The sequence below is a fragment of the Heloderma suspectum genome, chromosome 2 (assembly GCF_057233095.1).
Source record: "Heloderma suspectum isolate Gila_16-S chromosome 2, 16-S_ref, whole genome shotgun sequence".
NCBI lineage: Eukaryota > Metazoa > Chordata > Lepidosauria > Squamata > Helodermatidae > Heloderma > Heloderma suspectum.
The window spans coordinates 212,321,740-212,339,011 of NC_139459.1; the positions used below are offsets into that span (position 1 = coordinate 212,321,740).

General features: G+C 44.2%; 1 protein-coding gene across 9 annotated transcripts in view; it reads right to left on the reverse strand.

The window, feature by feature from the left end:
• The window catches only part of BAIAP2 (BAR/IMD domain containing adaptor protein 2), a 195,581-nt gene that overhangs the window by 21,152 nt on the left and 157,157 nt on the right, over positions 1-17,272 (reverse strand). For 6 of the 9 annotated variants that reach the window (XM_084837719.1, XM_084837717.1, XM_084837718.1 and 3 more), the window contains 6 exons: positions 14,772-14,999; positions 13,539-13,737; positions 12,132-12,333; positions 9,324-9,392; positions 8,768-8,918; positions 5,122-5,156 (listed from right to left, as the gene is read on the reverse strand). In XM_084837719.1, the coding sequence (XP_084693845.1) occupies positions 5,122-5,156; positions 8,768-8,918; positions 9,324-9,392; positions 12,132-12,333; positions 13,539-13,737; positions 14,772-14,999 (884 nt within the window). Of the gene's footprint in view, positions 1-451; positions 505-1,148; positions 2,471-5,121; positions 5,157-7,174; positions 7,274-8,767; positions 8,919-9,323; positions 9,393-12,131; positions 12,334-13,538; positions 13,738-14,771; positions 15,000-17,272 lie in introns of those variants that run through there. The other 3 variants (XM_084837715.1, XM_084837721.1, XM_084837714.1) reach the window with 3 other exon arrangements.

Here is a 17,272-nt window from a genome sequence, read left to right on the forward strand (position 1 = left end):
GTGCCCAACGGAGTGATTCAGCCCTCCAAATAGGAGCGGGGGGACTGAGCGTGGAGACTGAGGTAGGCATTATACTAGGAGTTGTGCAGGTGTAGGAGTGGATTGCAGAGACGGAAGCATGGAGATTTACTCCAAAGGTCAGCAGAGGAAAAGGAATCCACTTTCCATCAGCCAGAGAAAGGCAATGAAACTCCAATCAGTGGACTGAGTTGCAAGCAAGTGGGTTGGGTCCTGAACTGACTGATCATCTGTGGAGAATGGAATTCACCAAGAGAGTGCCCACAGCTGTTCCACAGAGGTACTTTTTCCATGGTCAATGACACCCTCCATCTCCATACTCTGGTTTCAGATTCACCAGTATTTAAAAAGTCAGTCCAGAGTACCCATAGGAGTGAGGTGTGGGGCAGAGGGAAAGGAGTTGGCACATGGGGGAAAAAAACAGTAAACTTACAACTATACACAGTCAGGGACACATCTCAAAACCTGGCCACTTCAACATCCGTGCTGTAATGGAAAAATAGAGAGGCTGTTTGTAGACTGGTACTTGGCATGCATGTATACTCCATAAATAATGGGGGTGGTGAAGCAGTTATTTAGAGCAGGAGCTGATGGCGCCCTTCAGATGCACGACATTCAGTTGAGAGAGGTTTCCTGATCAGATGACAGTTGGTCTGGATCCAGGATGCAAGTAAGCTATACAAGTTGTCTTGTTACCTTTGGCAATTTTAACTCATTGCCACCAAATGCAATGACAGGATGACTGAAGGGAAGGAATGGAGGGTCATAGCTCTGAGTCTTTCTAGATTGCCCAGGGACTAAGAACCCCAACTTGACTTGCTATACTTAAAGGTCATTCTCTGAACACATCCCCCACTTCTCCAAGATAAAACTCGGATAACCTCTTCAAAGAAGCAATCACCCTTAATTTGGGTCTTAATAATGTTCAAATCTCAGAGGTGTTTGGAAAAGGAGGTTGGGTGTCTGAATGAAAAACCATAATAATGACCACATGGTGACCGTTTCACACAGCCTGTGCATGCCGAAAGCATCAAGCAACCAGGCTATCATGTCATAATTTCGATCACCATGTGGATAACATGGTGGTGGGAAAAAAAAACAAAAACCTAAGTTAGCTGCTCCAATTTTATTACATACAATCACAGAGAGGAGGCTGTGCTTACTGCACCCATAGTAACCTCACAACCCTGTGCTATAACAACATTATAGTGATTAGCCACTGGTGAAATCAGACTACTGGCTCACCATCTTGAAGAAGGTGCCATGTGGTGAGTTTATAAGGTGTCATGATAAAACTACCGATGGCAGGAACAACTGACTAAGCCTGTGACTGTGGCTCACAATTGACTGTGAGAATTCAATTAAGGAAGTGATCTCTGTTATGCTGGTAAAACCACTATTGGCCTGGACTTAAACTCTCCTATGATAAAATATGCCTGACAAATACCCAATTCAATATTCTGTCAGCTGATCAAAGTGGCTTGCTGGAGAGAGTCTTCTGCTGGATTTCATAGATGACTGTCAAAAACCCAGGTAAGCTACAGATGCCCTGCGTGGCCTTAAACAAGTTGTTCTCTTAGCCTCAGCTCTTCATCTGTAAAATGGGAATAACAATGACTTGCCTTCCACCATTGCTGAACAGCTTACTGCAAATTGCTGTAAAGCACTCTGTACATTCAAGAGATCTTAACAGGGGCAGGATAGAAATAGGATAAAAGGGGTGTGGGAGGCAACGGCAAGGTCCTTCAGCATTACTAAAGCATGGGAAATGTCTGGCAATACACACTTCAATGACTGCATAACTTGTCTGTGATAAAGGCAGTAAAAAAACCTGAAGAAAATCACCCAAGCCCAACTTAATGGAGGAAATCATTTTATTCAAACATCTCAGTACAGGGCACATTTCTCTTCGCCTTTTTTTTTTGGTTATTTTTTTGCTTAACTTTTCTTTAAAAAAGAGAAAAGAACACAACTCCCCCCCCCAGCACTTTTACAGTCTTCACACAAGTTTTGCATTTTTGTTTGTTTTTTGTTTTGCTGTTTTCTACATTCATTCTTTACTACAGAATATCCTGAATGTAAAAGTCATTTGAGCAAAGTTATGACAACAATGTAAGGAGGTTCTTATTACATATGCCCCAAGGTCTATTATATAAAACAAATAAAACCTTTGCTATGTGTGTAGAGATAGAACTTTTATATATATATACACATATAGTCAAGATAATATTGCCAGCAGCCTCCTATACAGGTGAATACTTTAATTTTTGTTTGTTTCCTTAAAAAAAAACACATTGGGGTCATAATAGGAATACAGCTTTACACTGTAGACTTTCAACCGGAACTGAAAGTGTTAAGTCTTTAACAGGGGCCACGTGACTGACTTCCCAGAATTCAGTGATTGAAGAAGCAATACCAGTAGCCATTTACTCCAATCCTACCGTGTTTGCCTCTGAAGTTAATCAAGACACACAAAGAAGATTGACAGCATTTTAGGAAATTTTGCCAATAATCACAAAGTCCAGATCCCATCCCAGTCCCTAAACACCTGCAGTTCTGCCATCCCTCCCCACTCTACCAAAAAAGAAAAAACAATGACCACAAAAAGAAAAAGAAATATGCCTCCAAATTTATGAAGAGAAAGTCTTTGGATTGATTTGGGAAGCTGCATAATTCAACAGAATATCCCCTCCCCTCCCCACCCCACCCTGGCCCTGCTCCAATATCCCAAAGCACTAACTGCGAGGTAACAATACCTCCCTACAATAAAATAAATATATAAAAAACAAAACCTTTAAAAAAAATGAATACTGAGTTGGTGCTCAGTTTAACTGGCTGGATCAGGTTGGCAGTCCAATCCTCACTGAGAACCAGCCACTGCTCTCCATATCCCACCATTCTCCACTGTCCTTAAAGTAACCCCTGAAAAGCAATTGAGGGTGCACAGGCTCCCTAGCCTCTCTATGCACCTTCCCTTTTGACACAGAAAACTGGCATCATGGTAATGTTCAAAAAAGGATATTTGAAATAACAGTACGTACACCATAGGCCATGCATATTTGTTTCCGGATTATTTTTTAAAAGGAAAAAAAAAGTCTCCACTTATGTTGCTATTAATGTGAAGCTCACATTAAAGCCTCTGAAAAGGGATAGTGCACTTAAAAAAACATTTACATAGTACAGAGAGAGAGAGAAAGATGCAGGATTTCTGTTTAGTTTAAATGTAAACTGCATCCAGGCGGCTGCTGCTGCAAGAACTAAGTCATCCCTGTTTTGATATTTTCTGTTCAAAAAAGGATGTTTGCAAACTTCAGGGAGTGCCGGGGGGGTGAGGGGCATAGCAGCACCATGGGTTCCCTTAATGATCACAAGAGTTAGAAATCCAAGGGTGGGGAAGAGTGACTTTTTTCTTTTCTTTTTAAAATTAGGATAGGTGGGAGGAAATTGTGAAGAAGTGGAAGGAAGGAAGGAAGGAAGGAAGGAGAAGAAAGAAAGAGAAATGGAGGGGGGACAGAGAAGCAGAAAACTCTTCCAAGCAGCAGCTGCCATTTCTAGTCAAGGGTCCTTCTCTCACACTGTAGATACCAAAGTGCCACTGCCGCTGTGGAATAGAAAGAAAAAGCACAGAATACTGCCAAACTGCACTTCACCACAAAAGAAAGAAAGAAAGAAAGAAAGAGAGAAAACAAAAGCATCTGATGGACGACAACCAAACAGTAACACATCTTGAGTGCAATGCAGTATCCCTTTGGTTTGGAAGCGGGGGGGGGGGGGGGCAGAAAGAGAATAGAGGAAGAAGTTATGAGACCATCCTATGCAAGTCTGAGCTTTGGGTACAGCTTGCAAAGGCAGCTCCATCCTACCTACATCCTGGGGTAGTATCTACTCCGTTAGAAGTGGTCACAATACTGTGAGAAGGGCAAAGTGAAGACACATTAACCTTTAGTTCACTCTTCTGTGGTATTTTGGTTGGTCCGAATAAAAAGGTATTGCCTGATCACAGACTTTTCAATGTTCCTCTACTATAACCATCTTCAGAAGCCTTCTGCCTTGAGCGAACCCTTTTCACATAGGCCCAGGGTTCAGATCAAATGTTTCCTGGTCCAACAAACTATGACACGTATTGCCTCCTCCCCCTCTCATGTGCCCAGCTGCTCCCTAAAAACCAGGACTGCAAACCATCGTTTGATCCTGGTTTGTAAGGAGTGCTTAAACCACAGTTTGGACATCATGGGGAATCTGTAGCTTAACAAACCAGGAAGTTGCCCCTGCAGAAGGGCAATGCAAGAGGAGGAAAGCAGGGAAATGGGAAGTATTCGTCGCTCATTCCTGCTTCAACAAACTGTAGTTTGTTGGACTAGAAACATCACATTTGAATCGAGCCATAGACTCGTCTGCTGAGGAGACCCTACCTGTCTGCCACAGAATTCAAGTGTATCGTGGAAGATGCTAAGGATGTTATAGGTTGCACATTCAGTTCGTGCAAGCACCAGCCAGGTCTGTTAGGTCCCACCACTGCCCTACATGAATTGTAGTGCAACCCACATAGAAAGCTGACTTATATTGAGTGAGACCATTAATCCACCGAGCACAGTACTGGCAGCAGTTCTCCAGGGTTTCAGGCAGGAGTTTTCCTTGCCCCACCTGGTGATGCCAGGAATTGAACCTGGGACATACAATTTCTGCATACAAAGCACATGGTCTACCACTGAGCTATGGCCTCTTTTTAACCTACAGCACACCCAACATTCTCATGTCCCAGCATATTGTAGTGGGAAAATCAGCAGTGGTGGACAAGCTGTCGTTCAGCTGTGTATCGTTACTAACGTTCTCATTGATGAGACCACCTTCACTACTCTAGGTTATGCGCTCCCTGTGATGGTCCTAAACTACATCCACTACACCAAAATGTAAACAAACTCCTCATGCCTCGCACTGGAACGTAGGGGACTCTTTAGACCCGGAACTCAGTTTCCAGTGTGCACAGGCTTCTGCCTGTGTGGGAAGTAGTTGCATGCAATCTTCTATCCAGAGATACTGCAGCCTCCTTTATTCACATTCATTTTGTATATTTGCAATGGGCTTGAAAACGCAACCTCTTACCTGCTTGAGGATCTTGTCCCATAGTCATCCAGGCCCTATGGATAAGGAAAAAAGAAAGAAAGCCAGGATGTCAATGATCAGAAGAGACTGCATTTGCTAAAAGATGTCAATGGAAAATAAACAAAAACTGGATTGACCCAACAGTTTTCAGGCTCATAGTCAAAGCGTTTGGTCTCAAAAAGGATTAGCTATTGAAGCTATATAGGCATCAGTCAGTGGTGAAGGGTTACGCCCCTTTCACTAGAATGTGACTTCAGATAACAAATTCGATCAATTAGAGGATAAAAACTGAGCTCTGTCACTCAACTATGCCTTGGGACAGGAGAGGTCTCCAACGTAAGACATGCAGTACAGGATGCTGAAGTGAAATACTAGACATGCTCAGAAACACCCTGTGGAAAAACCAGATTGATAGCAATGCTAGCAGGCATAGGACCTTGCATCCCCCATCTCTTTTGAGCATTACCCTCTCCCCCATTAAATAAATGCCAAAGAGATGGTTCAAGGCATCAGGGTAACAAATGAAACAGGGACAGCAGTGCATAAAAGAAAGCATCCTGTTTCATCTCCATGCTCTGATGTGCACAGAGAAGGAAAAGAAAACTATGAGTGCTTATTTTTCTTGCTTGCACGGGTGGGTGGGTAAAGTCAAACTACAAGCCTAGAGGTGATACACTTGGAAGTCCCACCATCATGTATGGGGAACTTGGGTAGTTCTAGGGGTTCCTTCCATTCTGAACAAACAAACACAATCCTGCTCAAGCTCTCTGGAGAAGAACCTTTGGTTCAGCTTGCTGCTGCAAAGCCAAAAGCAGACCCAGAACTGTGGAGGCAGCCTGGAGCAATAATTCTAGTCACTTTCACCTGACCCTTGCTGGTAAATATCACTTATTCTGGGCAAATATATAAAGTTTCAGACAGTAGTTTTCACCTGATTGGGACTGACAGCCTGTAGGTCAAATGCTGGGGCCATGCCCGACCAAATCTAACCTCCGTGATCAACTCATAATCTGAGCCACATTTCATTAAGGATTAGTCACGAAACCCACCTGCAGTTATAAGTAGCTCTCACATATCTGTGATTAGGGAAAAGGGCTTCCAAGTCAGAGGGTATGACTTATGCCTCAGAACCACTCATTTAAGAAACCAAACACTTCCCCTATTGAAGCCAAACGACAAGACTACCATTGTTCTTCATCTTGTTCATTCAAAGCAGACCCTCAGATAAACCCTGCAGTTTTGACAGTACCCAAGAAATGGGTGGACTACTGCAGATTTTGATTCTGGGCTCCTTGATCTCAGAAAGCCTCAACTGGTTTAGCCTCCCAATAACCTTTGTTCCAACCTAACCACTTTTGGACTGCAATATCATCCCCAATTTGCCACCTCTGATTTGATTTAATATTTGTATACTACTTTTCCAACTACAAAGTTGAGCTCAAAGCAGCTCATAACAATGCCACCCCTTTCACAGGATTCCACTGCAACGGTTGGCTGCTAAGAAGTGAGCCCTGCTGCTGTCCAGTCTGTACATTCCTTTCCAGTGTATCAGCTAGGTTTATTTTCCCTCCCTCCACCCACCCACCCTCCCACCCAGCCTTTTACTCGCTTTTACAGCTGGCCTACTTTGGCTGGGGCTGATCTTCCTGACTCTGAACGTTAGAGTCTAAAGACTGTTCAGGTCCAAGGTAGGAAAATCTGAGAGAGGGAAAAATAAGCTTTGTTGACCTGTGAGCAATCCATTTCTGGTGGTAGATACTCATAGAACAGCCAAATGTTACCAGTTGGGTATTTACGTTGCTGTTTTACTGCCACTCTTTGTGCCTCACCCATTAATTTGCAGATTGGTTGATTGTTTTTTCTCCTTTGATTTTTCCTTCTGCTTTAATTTTTAAAAGGAACAATTCAATACACAGCCTCCTTTGGAAGGATGAGGTTGGGAAAGAAAGGAGAGAGGGGTCAGGAGACATGTGCTAGGTAAGCCACAAAGATATTTTAGGCAGAAAACAGCCCTCAGAAATCCCAATGGAAACATTGTGTTCTTGGGACTTACGGCTGTTGACCTAGGGTAAGGCTGGTAGGAAGCAGGTAGCAGTTGGCAGAGGCCACTGGAATATTCATTAATTGCACAGCCGTAGGGCATAAGGTACTCCTATAAATAATGAACATAAGCACCTGTTGGCAAGTAAGCCTCACCTGCTTGCAAAAAGACCTATGTAAGAAAACAGACACTTGGAGAATGTTCACTTCAGCAGTGCCGCAACCAGGACTCCTTTTAGCATAACGACCTCCCATCCACCCAGGGTGCAGACACAGCTCTGTGCTTTGGGCCCAGCTCTGCTTCTGCTGCTTGGCTACAGAAAACAAGGGCAACTTCATTTCTGCAGATGTAGCACATGTAAGAAGCCCAAGCCTGCCATGAAAGGAGGCAGGAGCAACTGCAACACCAAAGAGTGCTTTATTGCCCTCCTGTCCTAGCATTCTACTTTGCAGAAGAGTCTAGACAGTTTGTAGGCAACAGGAACTACTGATCCAGGTTGCAGCAGGTATTATTACCAAACCAGCAAGAAGGGGAAATAATCTAGGTGTATGTACCCACCCCGCAGTGGCAAGGTAGGGTTTGGAAATCTTGCTTATAGCCCAATGAGCATTCCAAAACGATAAATAGCTTGCCCCAAATAGTTGGTAGATTCCATCCCAAATTACTACCCAAACAGAAATTGTTAGCGCTGTTCAGTCAAAAACAGAGCCTGGCACTCTATTGCCCTGGCTTTATAGCCAGGGTGAGCCCAGGTTAGCTTCTCCCAACCACAGTCATAGGAACCAAGTCAGTCCATTTGCCCATCTAGCTCAGTATTGTCTACACAAGGGGTGGGCAACACACAGCCCACAGGCCACATGTGACACGCTCTCAGCCTTTTTTATGACCCCCCCCACCGCCCTCCAACATACTGCTGAAATTCATCAGTGCAGCGGCAAAAAGCCAAAATTTCAGCAGCACAGCAGCAATTCTGGGGAGGGGGAAAATTGGCCCCCAGACCAGCAGAATTTGCCCACCCCTGTTCTACACTGGCTAGCCACGGCTCTCCAGGATTTCAAACAGGATTCTTTCCTAGGCCTACCTGGACATACGAGGGATTGAACCTGGGACATTCTGCATGGCAAGCATGTGCTCTACCACTGAGCTATGGCCCTTCCCCACATATATTTTCTTGCAAGTTATCTTCCCATTGGAACCCTCTTCTGCATGCTGAAAATTCCTGCCTTGTTTCTAGCCAGTCATAACTCTAGAAAGAGACTACAGCTCCATCTCTTTGCTTACTCTTAACCATTCGGAGCTGCCATGTCGAAATGGGCCTAAAGCCACTTTAATACTCCCAGCCTGCCACACCAGTCTTGTTTAAGTCACCTCTCTACAGAAAAACAGATTTGAACTCCTTAAGAACAAAACCAGCCATATGTCACCAGAAAAACACATACCACCACCACCACAACTTTAATGATTTGAACATTCAAATTCACTCTACGCCATGTAGCCCCAGAATCTATGGCAGGCAGTAGTTGCCCCTGGCTCAGTTGCAGGCAGTTAGAACAGGTTTAATTCACAATGGATCATACCTAAACCCCACCCAATAAGGCTTCTCACCTGGGTGAAAGGTGGCATTGCCACGCTGTATGGCCTCTGTTTGAAAGTGCTGACATTCTGTGACTGGAAAGCTCGGGAGGACATGCTGTAATCTGGAGGTGGGATGTCATCTTTGTCCAGTAGGTTACCTGTACTACTGCTCTTCCCTTGACTAAAGAAATAAATAAATGTGGTTAGCATCTCCCACCTTGCAGAATTACTAAAAGGAGTACACATTACCTGTACACATTATGCCTCCCTTTCCCCCATCCCTCTTCCTCTCTTGCTTACAGACAAGCTCAGCATTCCACAGCCTCTCACATTCTAAGATGCCATTCAGGATTGGGACCATAACATCAGCTATGTAGATCTCCGTGATTCTTCCAAGGGACAGTTCCCCACCCCTACCCCCCAATACCAGTGTGACAAACTTGAAATAGGCACAGTATGTTACTGATGAAAGATGAGCCAGGAGACAGCAATGCAAGTTCTGACTTAGCAAAAGTGGGACTTATCTCTATAAACATAAATATCATTAAAATGCCACGTCTGAATGGGAGCCACATAGCCTTCTTACCTCATGTGTAACCTGTCAGTTCCATCACTGTCCAACACTCGAGTGTAGGAGAAAGGAAACCAGCCTCTCCTATAACACAGGTCAAAAAACGAAGGAAGAAGTTCAAGTTCTCTCTCTCACAGGAAAAAGATATTAGAGAAGGGCTTTTAGAACTGTTCAAGTTACAGCAATGGGCAACCCACCTCTCCGTTCATTTTGCCCAAGTTCCAGGCTGTCCATAAAATCCAACACTATGTTATGAAAACGAAACAATTTTGAAAACGATGCAATTTTTATATGTTAATTTTGCATACTACATTCTATATTTTTGACATAAGCATGATTTTCGTCTAGGAGAAAGGCAACGGCATGCAGAACAGCATGGCCAAGAGGGAGTACAATGACAGGGAAGTTTTCAAGTTCTAAAACCCTGCTCACTGACGTATGTTTTTGAGCATTTGTTGAAGGCATTGCCCATGCCTTCAACAACCTTTCCATCGCTGCAAGGAACAGGAAGTCTACCCTACTTCCATCCCCAGCCCTTCTCCTGCAATGAAAACAAAGGTTCAGGATGCCAAAAAATCTTTAGGCAACCAAAATTCTGGACTTCTATGTTTATAGACCTGGAGAATGAAACATCTCTCCCAGTATTTTGTGTAAAAAGTCCATCAGTGGTCAGTCCTCAGAGAAAAGTTCAAAACCAAACCATGCACAGGCAGATACTCCATTCCTATCTTATCATTTTAATACACTTTACCCCATTTACAACCCAATGCAGCGGGCAGATTCTCTCCTTTAACATGAAAAACAAATGCATCCTTCTGCTCTTACACATTTCTTAATGCTACTGCTTATACCATCTACTCTTGTATTTGATGAAACAGAGTATGTCTCACCATATGGGGAGTAAGGAAAAATCAGTACAAATGCAGCCTGAATGCAGAAAGATTTATCGCTGCAAAGTTTTAAAATGGATTATTTGGCCTACATTCTATGCTATGACAATAAGGTTTGTGGGCTAGTAACGAGTTGTGGAATTTTTATTTCTTTTGGAGGGTGTGCAGGAAGGAATGTTGAAAGTTGCTGTTCTAAAGCTTAAATATGGTAACCGCTGTCAGCATTACTCTGCCTGCTCCCAGACACTTTCCTATACCTTTTAACTGAAACCAAAGCTCGTTTTCCTTTTACACTACTGCAAAACTGTCCCTCCATAGCAGAACAGCTTAGCTCTTAAGTGGACAGACACACACACACACACACACACACACACACACACAGTGTCAATGCTGATTATATAAAGGATTTTGTAGCAATGGGACAAATTTTACAATAGAACATTCTGGAGTAAAAGAATAAAATAAAATCTGAAATGATTTCATTCTAGATCTTTAAGAGCAACTGCTAGTATCTGTAGCAGTTCCAATCAGGTCAGAGGCTGTGCCACTGCCATCGGGGGCATTTGCTCTGTGAAGCTGCTTGTGAGATTCTCCTGTTTTCTAGGCTCAAGTCTATAGAGGCTCATCAGCATCCTGCCCCCAAGTTGCCCCATTCCCAGCTTCCCATCTCATCACATGGACATAGGTTTGGGCTACATGATGAATAACAGCAGAATGGCACCTTCCTTGCCCTGCCCTCCAGCTCCAGAGTTTAGGAATTGAGATTCTAGTTATGAAAGAGGAGAGCTCACAAATACTCAGGAATTGTGGAGGAGTTTACCTACACCACTGTTGCTAAGCAACAAGCTTTCCCCTATTCCTTAGCAAGCATATTGTGCCAAAGCAAACCTGCTGTAACAGTCTACCCCAGTGACAGCTTTTGTTCCAAGTTATGCCACAGACACTCTGGGAGTTAAGTGCCTACAATTTCTGCTATTCCTCTTCATTTTTTTCTGGCATTCCTCAGCGTGGGACCTCTGAGCTGAAGGCATAGTTGTTTATTGTACATTCCATCCCTTGGCACACCGAACTTCATCTATGGTAGAGGTGGGCAACTTGTGGCCCTCCAGATGTTTAGGCCTGCAGCTCTTATCAGCCCATGCCAGCATAGCCAACGGTGAAGCATGATGGGAGCTGTGGCCTTCCAGATGTTTTGGCCTGCAACTCTTGTCAGCCCATGCCAGCATAGCCAATGGTGAAGGATGATGGGAGCTGTGGCCCTCCAGATGTTTAGGCCTGCAACTCTTGTCAGCCCATGCCAGCATAGCCAACGGTGAAGGAAGATGGGTGCTGTGGCCCTCCAGATGTTTAGGCCTGCAGCTCTTGTCAGCCCATGCCAGCATAGCCAACGGTGAAGGATGATGGGAGCTGTAGGCCAAAATATCTAGAGGGCTACAAGCTGCCCGCCTCTGCTCTATCTTGTAACACACTGGCTACAAGTGTTAAGGAAATTTCCAAAATGGTGGAGGGAAATGTTTATTACAAAGGCATGATATGTTCCAAGTGCAACAAGTATGAAATAATAATTGCTCCATTGAAAAAGAGCCCCGTGCTCAAAACCCATTGGGATTCCCCAATAAATAAATATTGGCTTGCACAGGTTTGGAATTTCCCTCTACTTTTTGTGCTTGATCTACTGGCACTACTTTCTCATGCAGTTGTAGTATACTGGACAAATCACTCACCACAGCTATAACCTGGGCTTTATAATCTATTTGTGTGTCCAAAAGCTGTGATGTGTAACAGCAAAGTAGAAATAGGGACGCCTTAGCACTACTGCCTCCAGCTACATACAGAGAAAAATCCCTCACTTTAATCTTGAAGAACTTAGCTACTGGAGAAGCTATCAACAGAGATCACAACCTCAAGGCCCAAAGTAAGCAAACACCCTTACAATTTTGTCTTCTCACTCTCCCCATAGTGCCACCCGTCTCTGGCCTCTGGCACTAGCAACGTAATGAGGTCTCCCTCCTTGAAGCTGAGAAGGGTGGTGTTATCCCCAGCAGCATGAGAGAAGATGGCTCGTACTCTTGTTCTGCCATTCTTTTCTAGTCCTGCTGCCATGGAGCTGGAACGGGGCAGAGTCTTGTTTTCAGCTGAAAAGAAAGAAAAACCAAAGCTATCAGGACTCGCTCTCATTCTGGAATGGATCTTATAAGCTGACCTAAATACTCAGCAGGAGGAAAAAACCCAAAGACTAACAAAAATTGAATGCAGGTATGTTGTCCCTTCTTTACTTATAGTGCGTCCAGCCTCTTATTGTCTCATTAGCTGTAGGCTACACAAGCAATCAGCGTCCAGAAAAAAACTAGTGTTTTAATGTGAATCTCTCATAAATATGCCATATGGCCTTGAGAAAAATATAAATATCAGTTGCTTAATGGACTACTCTCCCATTAGATTCCTTATTCTTTGCAAGCTTTGGGGCCAAGCTAGTATTTTTCTACACTACTACTTAGCCTGTTGTGCAAAACAAGCTCCCTATAATGGTTTTATTCAAGGTTTCATTCATCGTCTTAAACATTTCCATCTTGGCTGCGAGTGCCAGCAAAGGAGAAAGAAAAAAGAAGAGAAAAGGTTGAGTGAGTTTTCTGGCAGTATACCCACATGGATACAGAGCACTGAGTGATCTCGTCTTAAAACAAATATTAGATACAGTTGGAGATATCTACCTGTGCATCATGGCATAGAAGGAAGCAGCGATTACACAGCAGAGTAACCCTATCATTCTTGTCCAGCGCCACAAGCTTTTTCTCCTCATGCAGAGAAAGGTCACTCATCTGCTGCTACAACTGAGCAACAGTAGCAAACTTCTGGATCCAGGTTGTGCCCGTTGCTATAAATATTACAACAAAGTGATGCTAGCCCTATAGGTCCTTTCCACACTACAGCTTCTGATACTATACAAAAAGACCAGGAACGCTGCAACACTTTATAGAGGCTCGCTGCTTTATTGGGGCACCAGCTGTCATAGGAAATAGCCTACTTCAGGTGCATGTAGGCATCCAAATGCATCTACTGTGCAAGCACTTGCAGTGAGCGAGAAACAATCACGTGTAGTCCAGTTAAGCTTTGTACCAGTCCAGATCAGTTATGCCAGCAAGGCTAACACAACCTCCTAGCTATCAGTCTAAGTACTCCAACTCTTTCCTGACAATCATTCTCACTTCTGGCAGTTACACCCCCAGGAAGGAGCAGTTACAGTTGCACACGCACACACAAAAAGTTGCTCTCCCCCAAAAGTGGGGATGTGCTACAAGACAGCCTTCATATCCACTTGTCTCTCACAAGACAGACTTACTGGTTGCATAGCTGTTTTTCGGCATTACGCTTTTGCGCACAGGGAGCGTGTTGGAGTAGGAGTCGCTCAGCTTCTGAGTCTGAGGCGGAGATAAGGACTTAGGCTGAGGAGGCTTCCTGTCAGACCAATGGTTGTAATCTTCACCTTCTGAGCCCGAAACGCCATTCATCACTGGAATGGTCTCTTGTGCAGACATTCGCTGAAGGAAGGGGGGGGGGGGAGAAAGGGTATGGTTAGATTTCAGCATAGAGGGTGACAAACACACTGGGAAAGTAGGTGGCCAAATCCCTCAAATGCAACACATATCAAAACGTGCCTTTATAGGAAAAAATACCAGTAAGTTTTAGATATGAAACTATTTTAATTAGAGGAGCATGCAAAAATAAAACACTTTCTTTGTAGGGGCTGCCATATTTCCTGGCCACAGGCAGAGAGCTGTCAGCTTAGCCTCTTTCTGCCCAGGTTAGCAAAGACATAGATCTATATTACTGAATTACCTTCATGCTATAATTCATAAGCAACCTGCCCCAGAGCAAAGCTTTAAAATCTGACAGAGCTGACTGTGTTTTGGACTGCAGCCACAAAGGCAGTTGCTGCAGAAAACAAGTACTGAGTAGCCTGGAATTGTTTAGGGGCAAATCTAGCATATGGAGCACAGGTTCCCTCAGGCACACAGTTTAACTTTCACCATTTAATTCAGCTTTTAAAGATTGTTTTCAATTTGGAGTGCAGTTAGTTAACGACTCTTGGAAGTTTATCAGCAATACGTGAACTGGTTTCACACTCTCTTTGCCTTATTTCTCAAGAGCAAATGAGAAGAGCGTCAATAAAGCAGTCTTTGTCTGCAAACCCCTCCTCCTTCACTTCATCTTGGGACTCTGAACATGCAGAGACTGTAATTTCACCATCGAGTTGGCAGGGGTTTGCCCTCCCCATCCCCACTCCCACCCCCCACACAGACAAGCCTGCTTTTTGTAACTTCTTGCCTGATGAAGAGATCTGGAGGTCTTGAAAGCTTGCACATTTTGGTGACTTTCTGGCGGGCCTAATAAATGCATTCCATGAATACGAACTTTGGAATTTTTCTTATGGTCAACACGGCTTCCTTTATTTTTACTCTGCCTTCTGTAGCTGAGCAAGAGATGGTTCTGGGCCCATGACACCTTGCTGAAGGAGGAAACACGAAGCCCCCCACTTCCCTTGCAAAATCTGTGCATTGTATGCAATACTTACTCCGACAAATGGTGCCAGCTCTGGTGGGACTGGGAGTGGTTTGGCCCCAGGGATAGGGTCTGAGATTATGAGGTTTGACTTGGACGTAGAGACGGGGCTGGGCATAACAGTCCCATTGCTGCTGATGGCCATCTGCTGCATAAGCTGGATAGCACGGTCCGGGATCTTGTTAGGATCAGAGCAAGACTGCTGCCACAGGGGGAGCTTCTGTGTTAAGATGTCTTTCCCCTAAATTTGCAAAACACAGAGCAGAGAGTGAGAACACCACAGACCACACTTCAGCCAAAAGGTGGCATTTGGGGGGGTGGGGGAGGCAGAGAAATCCAACAAATCCCCACACATATTTCCTTGTTAATGGATCCACCAAATCACAGTGGTCAATGAATTCTGGCTTCCAGGAAAAATGAGACTTTCATGAATTTGTAACTTGCACACACACCTAGATTTAGTCATAATTTATCCAGTTAGGACAATGAATGAGATTCATCTGATCCTGGGTGAGCGGTAAACAAGATAAAGCCTGATACAAGAAAACTGATAAGTGGGTTACAATAGCTGATAGGCCAGTTAAAAGTGCATGAAACATTTACAGAGGAAGGGGAGGATGTTGGAGAGCAATTAAATTTCCCTAGAGCAGCATTTTGAAATATTCTGTTCTGGAAGTAGCTGCTCAGAAAAAGCGTATCTGAGAAATACAATTGGGCAAGATCTCATTCCAGGATTTTCTCTAAAGGAATGAACTCATCCTCTCCAGTATAAAACAGTCTGCTCCCTCTGGGTGTTGGGGCTGCTGCTGTTGCTGCCACAGTGGTAATAAGGCAGCAAAAATTCAGAACTAAGGAACAGAGGAAGGAGTTATCTGATCTACTCATTACTAAGTATAAAAAATAGGAGAAAAAGAAAGCAAGGGTGTATCTTATTGAGAGCCAGGGCAGCACAGAGCTTACATCAGTTAGTAGTTGGAGAGGGAAAGGGAACCTCCCCAAACCAAAAGTTAATAGGATCAAAAGGCACCAGGAGAACTGGAGAAACTGACTACCACCATGTCTGATATGAAGTTCACTGGAAAAGGGGGAAACTGTTATGTAACACATATTCTTCAGGATCAAATAGGGGTGTAAACTGCAAAGCACCTTCCCTCTGTCTCAGTTCAGAGTAGTTTAGCATTAAACAGAAAGCACTGGAACAACATGGTAGGAGCGGCCTCAGTTATTGTGCAATGCTGGATCAGATTTGCTTCGGTATCTTTCCAAAGGCAGGTAATTTTGGCAGAAGATGGTGTGTTATCGCTCAGTATGTTCTTCCCAAACTCAAGGGAATTTGGGGAATAGCCTTTACCTCATGCAAAGATCTCAGTGAGGGTGCAGGAGCAATTTGGCCCATGCACTCTTCAGGTCCAGCAAGAATGTGCTTGGCCTGTATCCCAGGAGTGATGTGCCATATGCTACAAGGGAAACATCCCCTTCCCCTGACCAAGATCACCATCAAACCTGAGATGAGGAATATAGTTAAGGCAGTGACCTGATTCAGATGGCATGACAGACCACCTTGGGTTAATTAACCCTAGGGGTGCTGTGGCATGTGCCGTCCACCATGAGTGCGCAAGCTCCGGCCAGGGTTTGCCAGGGTTTGTCTTGTTGTCCAAATCCAGGCAGTGGGGGTTACTTGAGAGTTAAACAATCCTCGCATAACCCATGGTCTGTTTTAAGGTTATGCGAAGGTTGCTTAAATGTCAAATAACCCCTGCCACCTGGGTTCAGATGATAGGAAAAGCCATGGCAACCTCTGGCCAGGGCCTGCATATTCATAATGGTGACCGGCACGTGCCACAGTTTCTTGTGGGTAAATTAGCCTTGGATGGGCTGTCATGATGTGGGAGCTGGCCCCTTGAGTGTTAGAGCTTCTCAAAAGAATTTTTAAGAACCAGCGGCAGACCACTTTAGTCAAAATGTTGTTGCCAGACGTGGCCATACTCAAAGATAAAAAGCCAGTGTTCAACTTCTTGATAAAAAGCAGGAGTTACTGAAAACCCAGGACTTACACAATACCCACTTGTGTTTTTCCAGCCAAGTTCTTTTTTTTCTTTTAAGAGGTTCTTCAGTGACTGTTCAGGGACATTATCCCAGCCTCTTTCTCCTTAATGAAGTAGCAAATGGGCTGTTCACTAGTTTCAATGGCACATTACACTGACATTTACCAAAGGGTTCAAGCAATGCACTTCCATGGAGGAAAGCTTTTGGTACCAAGATGATGTGTACAAGAAATGCAAGGGAGCTTCCAAGCTAATTGTCCACCGGTTGTCCAGCTGCCCATATATGCACGGCATATATGGGCAGTGCTTGGAGCAAACAAATGAGCCAGAGTATAAGAATTTGCTGGGGGGGTTGACACCATCCAGCCTTCCTTCCGTTGTTCAGTCTTCTTTAGTGGATGGAGGCCATTGTGATTGGGAACCTCCAGGATGGGGCTTTCCTTATTCCAAGTCCCATTTTCTCTCCCAA